At 38.7% G+C, this 19,641-nt stretch overlaps 1 protein-coding gene across 10 annotated transcripts in view; it reads left to right on the forward strand.

Moving 5' to 3' along the window:
• Positions 1–19,641, forward strand: part of CASK (calcium/calmodulin dependent serine protein kinase) — a 387,139-nt gene that overhangs the window by 301,132 nt on the left and 66,366 nt on the right. For all 10 annotated transcript variants that reach the window (XM_060002631.1, XM_060002636.1, XM_060002633.1 and 7 more), the window contains exon 12: positions 17,278–17,355. In XM_060002631.1, coding sequence (XP_059858614.1) covers positions 17,278–17,355 — 78 coding nt within the window. The remainder of the gene's footprint in view (positions 1–17,277; positions 17,356–19,641) is intronic.

Here is a 19,641-nt window from a genome sequence, read left to right on the forward strand (position 1 = left end):
AATGGTGTATAACATTGTATTTATGTTTTCCAAATATTTGACAATGAGCATATATTACTTTTATGGGGGATGGTGCTGATTACATTTTTAAATTTATATACAGTACAGTTCACTCTCTGGTGTAGAGTTCTATGAGTGTTTACAAATGCATAAGAGTCATGTTACTGTTACCCCAATCAAGATACAAAACACATCTATCACAAACACCCTCTTTCCACAGTTCCCTTGTGCTGCTTCTTTCAGTTGCACTTTTTAAAACAATATTTATTTATTTGTTTATGGCTGCATTGGGTCTTCATTGCTGTGTGCAGGCTTCCTCTAGTTACGGTGAGCAGGGGCTACTCTTTCTTGCAGTGCGCGGGATTCTCACTGCGGTGGCTTCTCTTGCCGTGGAGCAAAGGCTCTAGGCACGCAGGCTCAGTAGTTGTGGAGTGCAGGCTTAGTTGCTCCACGACATGTGGAATCTTCTCAGACCAGGGCTTGAACCCGTGTCCCCTGCATTGGCAGGCGGATTCTTAACCACTGGGCCACCAGGGAAGTCCTCAGTTGCACTTTTAAAATAAGTTCATTCAAAAGGCTAACCTCACATCATATGCTGACTCCTACCAGTTTTGCTTATGAAGTGTCATGTGTTCCATCCATGGCATTATCTTCCATCTGGGACCCACCCCTCACCTCCTTATGGAATATGCTGCCATTCTCAGAGATGTGCAGAATGAAACTTTGTAATATATGTGTTTCATTGCTTAGCTAGGAGTGGGTAGGTACTTGATCTGTGAATATAAAATTAAATTCTAAGAACAACTCCCCCACAAACAACTCTGAAGAAAAATTCTAACATATCCGTTGGTACTTCATCAGAAGAGAAATTTTAGATCTGAGGATTTGAGAGAGAAAATTAAGTCGTATCTTCAACTCAGTTACTTTTTATTTTGACATCTTTATTGGAGTATAATTGCTTTACAATGGTGTGTTAGTTTCTGCTTTATAACAAAGTGAATCAGTTATACATATACATATGTTCCCATATCTCTTCCCTCTTGCATCTCCCTCCCTCCCACCCTCCCTATCCCACCCCTCTAGGTGGTCACAAAGCACCGAGCTGATCTCCCTGTGCTATGCGGCTGCTTCCCACTAGCTATCTGTTTTACGTTTGATAGTGTGTATATGTCCATGCCACTCTCTCACTTTGTCACAGCTTACCCTTCCCCCTCCCCATATCCTCAAGTCCATTCTCTAGTAGGTCTGTGTCTTTATTCCCATCTTGCCCCTAGGTTCTTCATGACCATTTTTTCCCCTTAGATTCCATATATATGTGTTAGCATACGGTATTTGTTTTTCTTTTTCTGACTTACTTCACTCTGTATGACAGACTCTAGGTCCATCCACCTCACTACAAATAACTCAATTTTGTTTCTTTTTATGGCTGAGTAATATTCCATTGTATATATGTGCCACATCTTCTTTATCCATTCATCTGTCGATGGACACCTAGGTTGCTTCCATGTCCTGGCTATTGTAAATAGACCTGCAATGAACATTTTGCTAAATGACTCTTTTTGAATTATGGTTTTCTCAGGGTATATGCCCAGTAGTGGGATTTCTGGGTCGTATGGTAGCTCTATTTTTAGTTTTTTAAGGAACCTCCATACTGTTCTCCATAGTGGCTGTATCAATTTACATTACCACCAACAGTGCAAGCGGGTTCCCTTTTCTCCACACTCTCTCCAGCATTTATTGTTTGTAGATTTTTTTATCATGGCCATTCTGACCTGTGTGAGATGATATCTCATTGTAGTTTTGATTTGCATTTCTCTAATGATTAATGTTGAGCCTCCTTTCATGTGCCTCTTGGCCATCTGTATGTCTTCTTTGGTGAGATGTCTATTTAGGTCTTCTGCCCATTTTGGGATTGGGTTGTTTGTTTTTTTGATGTTGAGCTGCATGAGCTGCCTGTAAATTTTGGAGATTAATCCTTTGTCAGTTGCTTCATTTGCAAATATTTTCTCCCATTCTGAGGGTTGTCTTTTGGTCTTGTTTCCTTTGCTGTGCAAAAGCTTTGAAGTTTCATTAGGTCCCATTTGTTTATTTTTGTTTTTATTTCCATTTCTCTAGGAGGTGGGTCAAAAAGGATCTTGCTGTGATTTATGTCATAGAGTGTTCTGCCTATGTTTTCCTCTAAGAGTTTGATAGTGTTTGGCCTTACGTTTAGGTCTTTAATCCATTTTGAGCTTATTTTTGTGTATGGTGTTAGGGAGTGTTCTAATTTCATTCTTTTACATGTAGATGTCCAGTTTTCCCAGCACCACTTATTGAAGAGGCTGTCTTTTCTCCACTGTATATTCTTGCCTCCTTTATCAAAGATAAGGTGACCATAGGTGCGTGGGTTTATCTCTGGGCTTTCTATCCTGTTCCATTGACCTATATTTCTATTTTTGTGCCAGTACCATACTGTCTTGATTACTGTAGCCTTGTAGTATAGTCTGAAGTCAGGGAGCCTGGTTCCTCCAGCTCCATTTTTCATTCTCAAGATTGTTTTGGCTATTCGGGGTGTTTTGTGTTTCCATAGAAATTGTGAAATTTTTTGTTCTAGTTCTGTGAAAAATGCCAGTGGTAGTTTGATAGGGATTGCATTGAATCTGTAGATTGCTTTGGGTAGTAGAGTCATTTTCACAATGTTGATTCTTCCAATCCAAGAACATGGCATATCTCTCCATCTATTTTTTTTTTTTTTTTGCGGTACGCGAACCTCTCAGTGTTGTGGCCTCTCCCATTGCAGAGCACAGGCTCCGAACGTGCAGGTTCAGCGGCCATGGCTCATGGGCCCAGCCGCTCTGCAGCATGTGGGATCTTCCCGGACCGGGGCACGAACCCGTGTCCCCTGCATCGGCAGGCGGACTCTCAACCACTGCGCCACCAGGGAAGCCCTTTCCATCTATTTTTATCATCTTTAATTTCTTTCATCAGTGTCTTATAATTTTCTCCATACAGGTCTTTTGTCTCCTTAGATAGGTTTATTCCTAGATATTTTATTCTTTTTGTTGCAATGGTAAATGAGAGTGTTTTCTTAATTTCACTTTCAGATGTTTCATCATTAGTGTATAGGAATGCAAGAGATTTCCGTACATTAATTTTGTATCCTGCTACTTTACCGAATTCATTGATTAGCTCTAGTAGTTTTCTGGTAGCATCTTTAGGATTCTCTATGTATAGGATCATGTCATCTGCAAACAGTGACAGCTTTACTTCTTTTCCGGTTTGGATTCCTTTTATTTCTTTTTCTTCTCTGATTGCTGTGGCTAAAACTTCCAAAACTATGTTGAATAAGAGTGGTGAGGTGGGCAACCTTGTCTTGTTCCTGATCTTAGTGGAAATGGTTTCAGTTTTTCACCATTGAGGATGATGTTGGCTGTGGGTTTGTCATATATGGCCTTTATTATATTGAGGAAAGTTCCCTCTATGCCTACTTTCTGGAGGGTTTTTATCATAAATGGGTGTTGAATTTTGTCGTAAGCTTTCTCTGCATCTATTGACCATGTAGTCTTAAAGAGTGAACTTCAGCAAATATGAAACCATCTGGGTAGTAGGGCAGTGGTGGTGGCCCTTGTGCTACCTGCCTCCTGGGGCTGGAGATTGAAGTACCCTGAAGCTTGCTGTGGATATGGGGGTCTCTCATTCCACTGTTTCTAACTGGATGGGCAAAAACTCCCATGTCTGTTTCCATCAGAGTATCGAAATATTAGTGTCAATAGGAAAGTATCACATGAAACAAAATTCCTGAAATAAAGAGAGCTAGAAATATTATATGTCCTAAATATCTTCAAAGTAGTTTTTCTTCATTCTTAATGTAATTATCAATAAACTTAAAGGAAAAAAATAAGCTACTAAGAATATGGTCATTTGTTACACAGCAATAGAAAAGTAATATAACTAGAAATAAAGCAAGGATTGTCCACTATTACCACTTCTATTCAACATTGTTATGGAGGTTCTGGCCAGTGCAGTAAAGCAAGAAAAAGAAATTCAAGGCATGCAGATTGGAAAAGAAGAAGTAAAACCATATTCTCACAGAGATATAGTCTTGCATGTAAAAAATCCTAAGGACACTACAAAAAAATCTACTAGAACTAATAGGCAAGTTTAGCAAGATTGCAGGATACCAGATCAACGTACAAAAATTAACTGTACTTTTATATATAAGCAATGAATAATGTGAAAATAAAATTTTTAAAATATTCACAATACCATTGAAACAGGATAAAATACTTAGTTAATTAAACAAAAGAAGTATAGGACTCATACATTGAAAACTACAACTGTTGCTGAAAGAAAGTAAGGAAGATCTAAATAAATGGAGAGAGATAAAATGTTGGATTGGAGGATTCAATATTGTTAAGATGGAAGTTTTCTTCATATTGAGCTATAGATTCAATGCAGTCCTTATCAGCATCCCAGCAGAATTTTTTTAGTAGAAGTTGACAGTCTGATCCTACAATTTATATGGAAATGCCATAAACAATTTTGTAAAAAGAACAAAACTAGAGAACTGACTTCAAAGCTTGTTATAAAGCTACATTAATGAAAATAGTATGGTATTGGTGTAAGGATAGACATAAGGATCATAGCATTCAGAAATAAACCCTCATTCATGGCCAGCTGATTTTCAACAAAGGTGCCAGGGCAATTCAATGGGGAGGGGATAGTGCTTTTTTTAAACGTGGTGCAGGAACAATTGGTTATCCATATGCAAAGAAATAAACTTAGACCCTTACTTCACACCATTACACAAAGATTTCCACAAGATGGAAATTGTAAGCTTAAAACTATAAAATTTTTAGAAGAAAATATAAGGAGTAAATCTTCATTACCTTGGGTTAAGCAAAGCGTTCTAAGATACAACACAAGAGAACGCTTGAGGATGAAGAAAATATTCTAAAACTGGACTGAGGAGATGGTTGTACAGCTGTTATGAATTTACTGAAAGTCATCAAATTGTACACTTACAATGTGCAGACTGTACAGTTTATAAATGATACTCAGTAAAGCTTTTAAAAGTTAAAAAATGAGGGCTTCCCTGGTGGCACAGTGGTTGAGAGTCTGCCTGCCGATGCAGGGGACATGGGTTCGTGCCCCGGTCCGGGAAGATCCCACATGCCGCGGAGCAGCTAGGCCCATGAGCCATGGCCGCTGAGCCTGCGCGTCCGGAGCCTGTGCTCCGCAATGGGAGAGGCCACAACAGTGAGAGGCCCGCGTATCGGGGAAAAAAAAAAAAAAAAGTTAAAAAATGAGAAGTAATGTATTTTTATTTTAAAAAATTTACTTTACCCTTTTTGCATTATTTTAAGGTAAAGCACTGTTGGAAGTTCCTTCCGTGTGCTATGGGTTATAGTATACTGTGGATCATCCCAAAATATCATTTGTATGACACTATGACAGCAGTTTCCAGTGTCTCCTGGCATTGTCCCCGTGTCCTAACACCAATCTGGCAAAGCCCAGCTGCCTACTCTCTGCAGTGCCCAAAGCCCACTGAAGGGATCATCCCAGTAGATTTCACAGCATCATTACACTGATTTCCCCATCTCAACATTTAGCTTTATTGCTAAGAATTTACCTTTAAAATATAGCATTTTAAAGTTCATTGACTTTAAAATGCTAAATTTGTTTTTCTCTCCCAAGAACTGTTTTATTAACCAATGTGTGGTTGTGACTTGTGAAAGAAGTCCAAATTGTCTTTTTTTTAAAAAAAAACATTATGAATTACATAATTGTACGTATTTTTCAGTAAGGGAGGGGGCATCTTCGCAAAGCAACATGTTTTAGTTTATTCTTTTAGTTCATTTCTTCTATATTCAAATGCATAGTCATTTCCCCAAATTCACACCTTCGTGGCAGATTTTATGTGACATAATTTCCACTTTTTTGGTCTCTTTACTGTGGTAAAGTATACATAACATAAAATATACCACTTTAAGCATTTTTAAGTGTACCATTTGGTGGAATTAAGTACATTCACGTTGTTGCGCTACCATCACCACTATCCATCTCCAGAACTTTTTTCAGCTTCCCCAACTGAAACTGCACCCACTAAACAGCAACTCACCATTTCCTCCTCTCCTTAGCCCCTGGCAGCCACCATTCTACTTTCTGTCTCAAGGAATTTGACAACTGTAGGTTCCTCGTATAAGTGGGATCATACCTTATTTGTTCTTTTGTGACTAGCTTATTTCACCTAACATAATGTCCTCAGAGGTTCATCCATGTTGTAGTATGTATCAGGATTTCCTTCCTTTTAAAGACTGAAAAATAATCCATCTTATTTATGTACCACATTTTGTTTATCCATTCATCCAATATCAGTGTTTTATGGTAGACAGTTATATACTAGGAAAAGCCAAATTCTCCAAATAAAACTATCCAGTAGTAGGGAATTCAGCCTTAGTTTCATCCCCAGGCAGTTGCTCTATCTGGTCTCCTATGATACACATCTTTGTGAAAGGAATGTGTGATTTTCACTGAAACTATTATTAACTACAGCAGTCCCTCTCATTCCCTTATTTGTTCAGGTGAATTACTTCTTAAAACAGTGATTGGAGTTTCCTCTAAAATACCAAGAATCAGCTTGTTCCCAGTACCAGTGTTTCCCACTGAGTGCCCTTCTCTTTTTATAGCACCATAGTCAACTTTACCGGAAGGCAGAGGAATGTTCGAAAAGCCTTCCAAGTGCAGCAAGCTCTGATTCTTCTTCATGCTATTCTCAAGGAAAGGGGGGGTTCCCCCCAGAAAGGAATGTGATATGCTCAGTTGAAGAATGTTCGATGGGGTTGGCTTGCAGCATTCACATCCAAGAACATAGTTGCTTTCTTCTCTTTGTGGTCCTTCAAACATTATTTCATAAAACCACTTCTGCCAAACTGTCTTTTGTTCTCTTTTAACTTTCCACAACAGAAATTCATTTTTGCGACTTGTACAGATGCTTGTAGCTTTGCTACAGCTACTTGTACAAATGCTTGCTGTTTGTTAATACAAAATAATTCATACCCTAAGTCAAAACTTATTGAATTGCCTCAGTAACTGCATATCATATTGACACACCTAATGTAAATGTTTTCTTTTAAAGTGGCAAATTAATAATAGGATATTCACTTACTGTAAATATTATTTAACTATTAATGTAGATGCTTCAGAAGATCACCTTAGGAAATGAGGTTTTAACACTTTTTAGAATTTTTAGTGGTTTTTTTTAAATGGAAAAGAAATTTATATCACAATGAAATTTCTCACACTTGGGAAAACTCTTAGATCTAGTATTCAAATGTGCCCTATTTCATAAGATTTAATTTAAAGCAAAATAAAGCCTGCCTGTATCATCTAACTGGTTGTTTTTCCTCATGCTTTCTTTTGCTTGCTCAAGAATAGGCATTATGATTTGTTTCTTACAAGGCTTCATTTTAGAGTTATTTGCCAACTGAAAAAGGCCTAGAGAACAGTCAAGCCAGGTCATCTGAGGCCAGTGTTTAAGTTTCTCAGAAAGAGCTGCCAACTGACCAGAAATCCAGCACAGTGGCCTATGTTGTTAGGCCACCGACAGTCTTCTTAGATTGAACTGGGAGGTCAAGCAGGTCTTAATTTCTTGGATTCAAAAATAAATCCCTGTAAGAGCTATGTTCTAATGGGATTGAAACAAAAGCAGCTCTGTACACAGAGAAGTAAAACCTAAACCAAACAAGGGCCTCCTTAGGGTTACTTTTGCTGTCAAGATCCAACATATTTTGCAACCCTTTCAGGAAATCTTAAAATGGCCCAGATATACTGATTTTTAATTTCCTATTTGCCGTCAGAAGAAAACTTTCGTAATGGATTTAGGTAGAGTAGTATATTACTAGGCCAGCTGAGCCCCTTCTTAAGACTTGAAAGGATATATACCCCATCATGATTTTCTAAAACTTGATCTAAGCTAGCATTTCACTGCTATACTCTTAGGTTAACGCTTTCCTGGGACGTCTAACCGAACGGCTTCCAGAAACATTCTTATTGGCCACTAACTACAGTATACAGTCCATCGGATATCCATTTCTAACTCGCGTTACCCAGTATGAACTGGGCCATAGTATTGGTAGCAGCCCTGAACCTTTCTCTAGGAAAAATCTAAATTCCAAGTTGAGACTCCTGCTACTTTATTATCATCACTAGATTTGTGAATTTGATATACTTCTTTTTTAGGTGAGAAACAAATTTAAGATTTATAAAATTTAGCTATTTCCATGTTTTCTGAACTTTTAGAGGGAAAGTTAGCACATAGTACAAATTGTAAAGGATAATGTACAAATAATGAAAGTACACTCTTCAAATGAATGGAGTACATTATCTCCATTCAGATGGAGAGTCATCTGCGTGACTAATGTTTGAGTGCTTTCTTCAATTATTTTAATTGAATTGATTTTTAGAAATTTTACAGAATATAAATTTTTAGGCAAAACAATTTTTAGCGCTGATAGAATAGGCATTTTTTATCCTGTAAGAGAATGATGCCCTAGGTGATTTAATTTCTTTTTCTAAATCATAATATCCTAATGGTGCATAATAGTTCTTAGATTTGTAAGATTGGACAGGTTATATAAGTTCTTCTCAAAGTTTAATTATAGTTCCTTAAATATTTAAAAATGCCATTTTAAATTTTGTAGTGTGTTTTTTTCACACTTAATGTTTCCCATCACACAGTCTTTAAACCACTGTTAAATATACTGCTCTTTTCCAAGTTTGGAGTATGTCATTTTTTTTAATTGAAGTATAGTTGCCATATAATATTATATGTTATAGGTATACAATTAGTGATTCACAATTCTTAAAGGTTATACTCCATAGTTATTATAAAGTACTGCCTATATTCCCTGTGTTGTACAATATGTCCTTATAGCTTATTTGTACCTCTTAATCATCTTCCCCTATATTGCCCCTCTCCCCCTTCCCTCTCCCCACTGGTAATCACCAGTTTCTCCTCTATCTCTGTGTGTCTATTTCTTTTTTGTTATATTCACTAGTTTGTTTTACTTTTTATTTTATTTTTATTTATTTATTTATTTATGTTTGGCTGCGTCGGGTCTTTGTTGCTGCCTGCGGGCTTTCTCTAGTTGCGGCGAGTGGGGTCTACTTTTCATTGCGGTGCGTGGACTTCTCACTGCTGTGGCTTCTCTCGTTGCGGAGCACGGGCTCTAGAGCGCAGGCTCAGTAGTTGTGGCACACGGGCTTAGTTGCTCCGCATCATGTGGGATCTTCCCAGACCAGGGCTTGAACCCGTGTCCCCTGCATTTGCAGGTGGATTCATAACCACTGCACCACCTGGGAAGCCCCTGTTTTATTTTTTAGATTCCACCTATAAGTGATATCATACGGTATTTGTCTTTCTCTGACTTATTTCACTTAGCATAATGCCCTCCATTTCCATCCATGTTGCTGCTATGAATATTGGGGTGCATGTAGCTTTTCCAATGAGTGTTTTTGTTTCTTTTAGATATATACCCAGCAATGGAATTGTTGGGTCATGTCATATGGTAGTTGTTATTTTTAGTTTTTTGAGAAACCTCCATACTGTTTTCCACAGTGGCTGCACCAATTTACATCCCCGCCAACGGTATATGAGGGTTCCCTTTTCTCCACATCCTCGCCAACACTTGTTATTTCTTATCTTTTTGATGACAGCCATTCTGACAGGTGTGAGGTGATACCTCATTGTGGTTCTTATTTGCATTTCCCTGATGATTAGTGATTCTGAGTATCTTTTCGTGTGCCGTTGGTCGTCTGCATTCCCTCTTTGGAAAAATGAAATGTCTATTCAGTTCTTCTGCCCATTTTTTAATTGAGTTGTGTTTTTGTTTGTTTGTTTGCTTGCTTTTGCTGTTGAATTGTGTGAGCTATTTATAAATGTTGGATATTAGCCCCTTATCAGTCATATCATTTGCAAATATTTTATCCCATTCAGTAGGTTGTCTTTTCATTTTGTGACTATGTCATGTTTAATGACACTAAAGATTGTTGAAAGGGCATTTCTATATTTTTACCCTAAAGACAGTAAGTTTATATATAAGCTTGAGCAGGAAAGATAGATTTTTAGATCTCAAAAGATTTTCTCTGATCTGTGGCTTCAGAAAACTGGCTCCAGTGCAGTAGTTGAATATTAGTTCCTTATATTTTAGTATTAAATCACCTTTCCCTAACATTTTTCCAGATTTCAAATGTATTTTTTAAAATACTGTTGGACATCAATAGCTGATCTGCTGGGTTCACTGAAAAGATGTGATACTGGAACTTTGTTCCTAATCACCCAGCTTCTTCACAGCAACTGTAAGGAAATTCTTAATACGATAGTCTATGTTTCCAGAGCAAGTCATTTCAATTCCCATTATTGTTGTGCAATATAAACTTGTGAACACTGTTATTATCTTTTACTAGGATCACAGACACATTTCATTACATACTTTGCAGCTAAATTTTTATGTAATGAGCACCTAACATTACAAATGTCACAAAACTCCCAGAATCCATCAACTTATTTTAGATAGAGTTTAAACAGTCTCTCTAGCAGTAAATACATATATATATTTTTTTTTTTTGCGGTACGCGGGCCTCTCACCGTTGTGGTCTCTCCCATTGCGGAGCACAGGCTCCGGACGTGCAGGCCCAGCGGCCATGGCTCACGGGCCCAGCCGCCCCGCGGCACGTGGGATCTTCCTGGACCGGGGCACGAACCCGCGTCCCCTGCATCGGCAGGCGGACTCTGCGCCACCAATGGAAGCCCGCAGCTAAATATTTGACTCTTGAAAACTTTAATTCTTTTCCAGCAGGGAGCTTCTTTGGTATCTTTGATTTAGGTGGTAAGATGATGGTTGTTAATATACTTCTGTGTTCCCAGCAACTGTACAAACCCATTCATTATTTGGCTCATGTCTGTAGCCTAGTTGCAAAAGTTATAATCTTTCTCAACTAAGTACATTCTGGTCCTTAGATTTGGTTTTCTCTGTGCTAGGAAGTTAGTGGGACACATAACCCAGTGATAGTAATTTTATAGGTTCTCCACCAACTACTCCGTTTTAAATGTTGATATTGCTAAGTGCTGCATATAAACTATGAGCAAAACAAAGATTTCTATTTGAGGATAAAAATCAGAAGAAGGTGAGGTACGATGGAGTATGGTAAAAAAAAAAAAAAGAAACTTGATTTAGTGTTTTGAATGTCAATAAAAAATGACATTAACTTGTTAACTTATGTTTAAAAGTACAACCTCAGGAGAGTTCAGTTTAATATTACCACCAACTTTATTCTGCTTTATTTAAAACAACCCATCCCAAATATAGAATGTGGCCTTTTAACAGAACTGTGCTTTTCTACTCCTTAAGACAGAAAGATTAAGCATGTCCATGTAGCCGTGTGGAGTCATATCTGACCCAGCGCCAGAGACTGGCAGTGAGCAGGCCTGTCTGTGAGTGAGACAGCGTGAAAGAGTCTGTTCCCCTTGCAGCTGTTCACATTTCCTCGTTTTGCCTTGGGCTCTGTGTGTGTGTGTGTGTTTTAATAAAAAGTGCTGAACTTGGGTAACTATAATTTCATTAGAAAGAGAAAACAAACAGTAATACAGTCATTCTTGTTTTCTCTCCAGGAATGATTTATTAACAGTCTTCCCTCCCTCTACCTCACCCTCTACACCTCAGCTTTACAAATACACTTGAAATCTTCAGATGGCAGGAAAGCAAACAACAAGCGGAAATATATTTTGTCATTTCAGTTCGCCTTGAATTTGAGCTTCTAGAGCAAGTGTTGGCAACTACAGCTGTCAGGTCAAATCCAGCCAGCTACTTGCTTTTGTAAATAAAGTTTTATTGGAACCCAGCCATGCCCATTCATTTATGGCCTATTAATGGCTGCCTTCACATACATAGCAAGGTTGAGTGGCTGTGACAGAGTCCATATGGCCCACAAAGCCTGAAATGTTTATCATCTAGCCAGGCAAGGATTAGGATTCTAACATTCTTTAATAGGGCAAGGCTTGTAGTTGATTGCCTAATGTCTTTCAAATCACATTTAAGGACTTCCCTGGTGGCACAGTGGTTTAGAATCTGCCTGCCAATGCAGGGGACACGGGTTCGAGCCCTGGTCCGGGAAGATCCCACATGCCACGGAGCAACTAAGCCCACGTGCCACAACTACTGAGCCTGCACTCTAGAGCCCACGAGCCACAATCACTGAGCCCACGAGCCACAGCTACTGCAGCCCGCGTGCCTAGAGCCCATGCTCCGCAACCAGAGAAGCCACTGCAGTGAGAAGCCCGCACACCGCAACGGAGTAGCCCCTGCTCGCCACAACTAGAGAAAAGCCCATGCACAGCAATGGAGGCCCAACGCAGCCAAAAATAAATAAATTCATTTATTTTTTTTTAAATCACATTTAGTTAGTTTTTTTCCCTACAGCCTATAAATGGCATTTTCTACAGTTCTTTTCCCGAATATTTGCTGAAGGTGTATCCCTGGCATGAGACCATGTTACTGAATTCTAATACAAGCCAAGGTACTCTGGTATGAGAGAAAGGACGGCACGTATCAGGAAGCCAGTCTAGTCCCTCCTACTCTGGCTGCAGGACCCCGAGTGCATCCCTTCATGTCACTGGTCATCAGCTCTCTCCTTCTTAAAGTGGAGGAATTGAATCATGTTGATATCTAAGATCTCTTTTACCTTGAAAATTTTTTGAAGTCAGACTTGAAACATAGGGGAAAAAAGAATTAAATGTGGTCAAACTGTATTTATTAATTTTGAGGGAAAGTTTTTAACTGTGCAAGCAGGACAGAAGATACTGTGAAACCTGGTTCCTAAAGAAACAAGGTAAAATAAGTATTCCTACTCTGTTTATTTTTATATTACTCTGATTTTTAAAAAATATATCTATTTACAGTTCCTGTGCACCATTTAAATACTCATTTTTTTTTAAGAAACATTTATTAAACATCTACTATGTACTCAGCCTCATGCTACGTGCCGTTACTGAATGTCAAAGGACTCAAGAGTCTGATCATGGAAAAGAGAAAGAACCACTTAAACAGCATGTTCTGTACTCGTGTCCCTCAGGCAGCCAGTGCCCAGTGCTGTTAATGCCCGGGGTGTGGCAGGTATCCAGATGTTGTCTCTGTCCTGGGTCGCTCCTGCATCATCATGTACTCTGCAGCTGGCCTCAGCAGCACTCTCAGCTCCTGCCTTCAGCTGTGACCCCACGGCCACTCCTGGGTCCCCTTGCTCTGTGCAGACAACCCTCTTGGTCAGGGTTCCGCCAAGATGGCTCCAGCCAGGTTACATTCTGAGGCAGCTCCTTGACTCATGGGAAACACACAGTCTTGCCATAAAATACACTCCAAGTGTGGGCTGCCCTGCTGTTGGCCTCCCACCCTGCCATCAACCAGGAAAGAGGCTCTTTTCACTTGAGACCCCAAACGCCACATGTCAAGCCACTCCGAAGACTCTCACACAGCGCTCTTCTGGGTGCACCAAGATGGACCTTGTAAATTGCTGCAACTCAGCAAGCATCCCTGCAGAGCATGAGACAGTGTGAGCTCTCCTTGCTGGCACCTCTGCTTTGTGTACATGGGTCTTTTGGAGCATCTACCATCCTTCACTTTGCATGAGGGAAGAAGCAACTCCCTTTCCTTTCCTCCCCAACAGGAAGGAGAAGGGAAAATCAAATGCTTCCTTGCCTCAGTCCTTTAGCTTCTACAGATTCCAAGCATCTGTCACTATAGGCAGAATGGGGTGCTAGGGCGAGCATGGAAGGACCATTTTAGCTACCTTTCAGCAAGCCCTGGAAGGATGGTCTGGCAGCTTCCTAGCAGACCACTTACTTCCTATTGGCCTTAGCTCTGGGCTTTAGCTGAAAGTCCAAGACAGCAGGCCAAGTCCCAAAGTCACATCATTCTAATAATTCTTTGTATATGATAGAAGGGGGACGGGCAATAAACGGTGGTAAAGGAGGAGAAACTGCAGCCTTCCTTTGTTCTCAAAACTCAACCACCTCTCACTTGCCTCCAGACCTTGGGAAAACTCCACCTGAATTTGAACTTTGAGTCCTGAATAGCATCTCCTAGGCAGCATAGAATATGAAGATGACCCATAAGAATGAGAAGTTGAAAAGCTGCATACTCCTGACGACTGTTTTAAAACAATTAAACGTTACATTGCATTCAAAATTTCCTCTGTTGATGACTTTTTATTTACATACTTTGCCATATCTCTCAAACAGTTTGTATTTGTTATGGGTATCCCTAAAATATTTTGAATCCCTAAGGCAAAGATAGAGTCACAGAAATAGGGGGCAGGGGAATGAAGGTTGGCATGTCATGCATACACATCCAGATAGTCCCCAACTTGGGACTGCTCACTGAGATATTTCCTAGTTGATATTGCTGGGGACCAAAGTACTCTCAGGTCCTCGGGGATCAAGCTGGCATATGTTCCTGGGCCTTTGGTTATACATGTCTTTGGAATTTGTGACTTCTTTGAGCATAGCAACTATCATCTTTTTCCTCTCCATAACCCCAGTGAATAGAACCCACTGCCTAGTACATGGTAGGACCTCAGTAAATATTAGATGGATATATGGGTCAACAAGGGGTCACTTCTTCCCACTGATGGTGAAAGTAAGCCCCTTCCCTGTCCCTTCCTGCCTCAGTTCTTAATTACTCTTTTGGTTAATGAGCAGGCAGTTGAAATTCACCATCTATTCTTAACCACATGGACACCATCCACTCCATCCAATGCCTGCCTTGACCGCTCCAGTCCTGCACTTTCCTAGGAGTTGGAGGGGCAGAGCCCAGTGTCCCCACCTCAAGTAGAAGGTCCCTTCATTTAATTCCTTCCTACTGTATCTGCCTTTCATATTAAGCATCTCACCTCCCCCTCATCCCACCACTAGTTCCAGTGAACTTTGGGTGAATGTGTGATTAGTTGGATCGGGCAAAACCAAAGGAGCAGAGGGAAATTTGGTCTGAGCACTTTCCTTGGATCAGGGCCTTATCTGCATGCCACCTGTGAAGTTGTTGTAAAGCTAGAACGTTAGTTCTCACTTTGCTACTCCCTGCCTTAGTTTCCTCATCTGTAAAGTGGGAGTAGTAGGGATATCAACATTACAAGGTTGTCTGAGGTTAAATGAGGGAATATATATTAAGAACTCTGACTAGTAACTAGCATCCACTAAGTGCTCAATAAAAGTAACAATTATCATTGTTGTTAGTATTTGTACTACTACAACTATTCTCAAAAGTTGGTACTGGGCATAAGATTTACAAATATCTAAGGAGTTTATTAAAGCACAGATTTCTGGATCCCCATTTCAAATTCTGATTCAGTAGATCTGCAGTGGGGCCCAGAAATCTGTACATTTAAGTAACTACTCCAGCTGATTCTGCTACAAGTCCTCAAGAAACCACACTGATATAAGACCTAGGGAACCGTACTTGGCATCATAAGACCAAGCCAAAAATAAAAGGTCTCTAGTAATAGAGTGAGAGCAATTCTGGGAGCTTGGAATTTTTGTTGCTTTGTGAGTTAAAACTAATGTGCATTTATTAAATGTTTAAATAGAAGCTAATCCTAATCATGGTTGAAAATTTTGAAAGTAGCATTAGTAATAGTCCTTGTTCAAGAAAAAGGCAAAACTTTTTGTGGTGAAATTAGGCATTATAAAGACATTATAAATGATAGTGCCGTCAACTTGTAAAGCCTCAAATTAAATTTGCTTTCTTTTTCCCAAACAGCATTTCAGAGTTTTAAAAATCTTTTTAATTATCCATGTAGGTTTTTTATTTTGTTTGATTATTAATATTATGACATGTCAGGTGATGGCTATATCTATTTTTTAAGTGTTAGGTATTTTAATTGTGTTTTTTTAACTTATGATTCCTTACTTTTGGGGGGTTGGGTTTTTCCCCCTCCTACTTTTTATTGCATGTGTACAGTATTTCATTTATCTCTATAGACTAGTCTGGGAACCTACACTGCATATACCATTATTTCTATGGAAAAATATATTCGGTGGTTCCAAATGTCAAAATTTACAATCTTTAGAGATGGAAGTCATTCAGAGGATGGAGACTGCCCATGTGTATTCTACAGGGATTCGAGCAAACTTTTATAAACAAGCCACATATCACTAGTTCCCTAAGTGTTAATATAATATTTTAAATAGAGCGAATTTTACTAGCCTACTTATACTATTTAACCTCTAATTTAGTAGTACTTTCTTAATGCCGCCATTTTAAAATGGTCACTGCTCTATCTTCACATTGCTATCATTAGGCTTTATTTATTTATTTGTCTGCCTATTAATCACTAGGAATTTTTATGTATGGTGTGGCCCAAACATTTACAAGTCATAAAGCTTTATTCTGCATCAGTATAAACAAGTGTAACTGTAATCTGAAGAATATTATGGTATGTGACCTCTCCACTAGCACTGCTGTGCATAGTAGGGAAGGAAAAAAGAACAGAACCAAAACCAACCCCCAAAACCCCCCACTTATTTTAGAGAAGTTAGGAAATAGAAGTGGCTGGCTAGCCAAGACCATTTTAAACTTTTCACTTTTCAAAGCAGACTGCTGAATGAGATGTTTTGTCTGAAGTAGAAATTAATACTTTAATTGCACTTCTACACTACAGAGATTTTTCTCTAAAGAATTTTCTTCAGAAAGTTAAATTTTGGATCATTTAGATTTGCGGAGTTTTTAAAGTGTAGACTCTTTTCAGCTTCTTCCCATACTCTGTGAATTTACAAATTAAAAAGGAAAAAGGTTTATGTCCTTGATTTCTTGCTGAAGGATGCCAGCACTGATACTATTAATGAACAGCCCTAGTAAAACAAGTATAAACCTTTCGTGAGAGCATTCCTTCCTAGAAGGAGTTGGGTTTACCCTCTCCCAAGATTTAGATTGCTGTGAAAATTCCTTCAGATGTGTCTTGGCCAGAAAGCATTCTTTCATTTTACTCTGTATTCATCTTATTAAATGTTGCTTCTATCAGAGGGAAAAAATTCTGTGATTACTGAAATATTGATGATTTTTAAAAAGATACGCATAGCGCTCATCCCAACAAGTTTCATTTGAATGAATAAGACATCAACAAGAAGATCCCACTAAAATCATCAGCCTGCCTCTTTAAGGGGAAAATATTGTTTAGTGAAATAATAAATATGAAGCTCTGAATTTATCAAAGAATTATGAATGTTGATTGGATTTTCTCCTTTGCTTTTAGCTATATGACAAAATTAACACAAAATCTTCACCGCAAATCAGGAATCCTCCGAGTGATGCAGTACAGAGAGCCAAAGAGGTAAGCGATATATATTTTGTCAATGTATTTGGGTGTCATATTTGGTATGAAAACGTTTCTGCTGCACAGTAAGAGGCAGCTTCCCTGAAGTCACAGTTAGACCATTATACTCAGATTTAGTATTTCTAAGTTTATCGCTGAGCATTTACATACAGAAAAGAAAAAAAAAATCTCGGCAGCAACATTGCCTAGATTTCTAGTTCTGGTATGTAAACTTGAACAATTTTACTTCTCTTTTTTAAAAAAAAGAAAAAGTTATTTTACCACTCTTGGTGGAAATCGACATGCTATGAAAGTTTGAGTTGCTTTTTTAAGGTGGTAATTTTTGAAAGTTAATTGAATGTTTATAACAACTAAGTTCAGAGAGAAGTCATTTTTATAAATTACTGGTTAGTGTACATCTTTCACAAAATCTTAACTTTTTTATTATAGAAACATCACACTGCAGAAAGTTTGGAAAGTAAAAAGTCATCTATAATCCCATCACCCTAACACAGTAATTTTCATTTTTGCATATCCTTTTCTAATCACTATCCATTTACATATAAATTTTTATGTGTTACAATCAAAATATATCTTTCTTTTAACCTAACCTAATATAATAAGCATTTTTCCATGTTTCTGCTAGGTCTTCGTAAATAAGTTCTCATGATGGCATAATTTTTCTCTGCTGTTACTAAATTATAATGAATTATAAATGCCTCCACTGTTAGATACCTAGTGGGTTTTTTTTATCACTTTTTGATATCATGAAAGTCTTTATACAAATAAATATTTTCCTTTGAAAAGAGATTTTATTTTTATTTATTTATTTATTTATTCATTTATTTATTTTTGGCTGTGTTGGGTCTTCGTTGCTGTGCGGGCTTTCTCTAGTTGCGGTGAGCGGGGGCTACTCTTCGTTGCAGTGCGCGGGCTTCTCATTGCAGTGGCTTCTCTTGTTGCGGAGCATGGGCTGTAGGCAGATGAGCTTCAGTAGTTGTGGCTTGTGGGCTTCAGTAGTTGTGGCTCGCAGGCTTCAGTAGTTGTGGCTCGCAGGCCCTAGAGTGCAGGCTCAGTAGTTGTAGCGCACGAGCTTAGTTGCTTCACGGCATGTGGTGTCTTCCTGGCCCAGGGCTCGAACCTGTGTTCCCTGCATTGGCAGATGGATTCTTAACCACTGAGCCACCAGCGAAGCCCAGAAAAATATTTTATAAAGTAAAATTACTAAGTGAAAGAATATGAAAGACATAATTCCTTCCCTATCAGATTTTAAACACAAGACCTGTACTGGAAAATATATATTCACTGAGAACCAAGTCCAAGGTTGTGGAAGCCGCTAGGCCTGCCCACCTGGTCAGGGCAGCAGTCAGGAGAGGTTCTGTCTGCATTAGAGACCACACCTCAGTGTTTAAAATCATAGGCTGTGAGAGTAGCAGGGGACCAGAGAGCGTATATTGTTTCATCTTTTGTTTCACTGGTTTAGAAACTCAAAGCAGAAAATACACCAAAGGAGAATTGGCTTATCATCATTAAACAATATGAATTAACAGCATAACCAGCACTTGTTAAGAGTACATTTTTCTAATTGGGGTATAGTTGTTTTACAGGAGTACATTTAGATAAGAAGGAAACCTTATAGTTTTTGTTTGTTTGTTTGTTCTTCTCTGAGGAGGTGGTTGAGTAGCACTGGCTGAGATCTAAGCCTTAGGCTAAGTGACCTCAAAACATTCCTTCCTGGCCAGAATTAAGATTCTCAAAGGCAAGTCAAGAGATTCCTACTCGGTACATGACTTGCGTACCCCTGACATCCAATCCTGCTGAAGCAATCCTCGATTGGCTCAATTTTTAGGATTGAGAGCAATGTGTATAACCACTCTGAGTCCAACTATGTACACTTGGAACTGTAGTAGTATGTTTACTCTGAAAAGGAACAGAAGCCTTCCCCTGGGCTCATGTCACATAATCAAATTTTAAATGGGTAAACTCCATCCTAGTGGTAAGGGATAACTTTTGAAGAACAATTTCATTTGAAAACAACCGTTTAAACCTATATAGAGAAAATGTTAACAACTAATTCGTGAAGAAAATGTGAGTGAAAAGAGAAAAGTTTTTGATTGTGTGTCTTATTTTTAAATTATTCTCTTGGGTTCCCTGGCAATTAATTCTAGGAACCATTGCCGAGATGTGGTGAATGTGAGGAGATGAGTGTGGAGAATCACATTGATTCTCTCAGGCTACAAGGAAAAGTACTCAAGTGTTTTCTCTTCTTTAAATTGTTTTTATTTGAGCCTTTGTCATTTTAAT

The sequence above is a fragment of the Delphinus delphis genome, chromosome X (assembly GCF_949987515.2).
Source record: "Delphinus delphis chromosome X, mDelDel1.2, whole genome shotgun sequence".
NCBI lineage: Eukaryota > Metazoa > Chordata > Mammalia > Artiodactyla > Delphinidae > Delphinus > Delphinus delphis.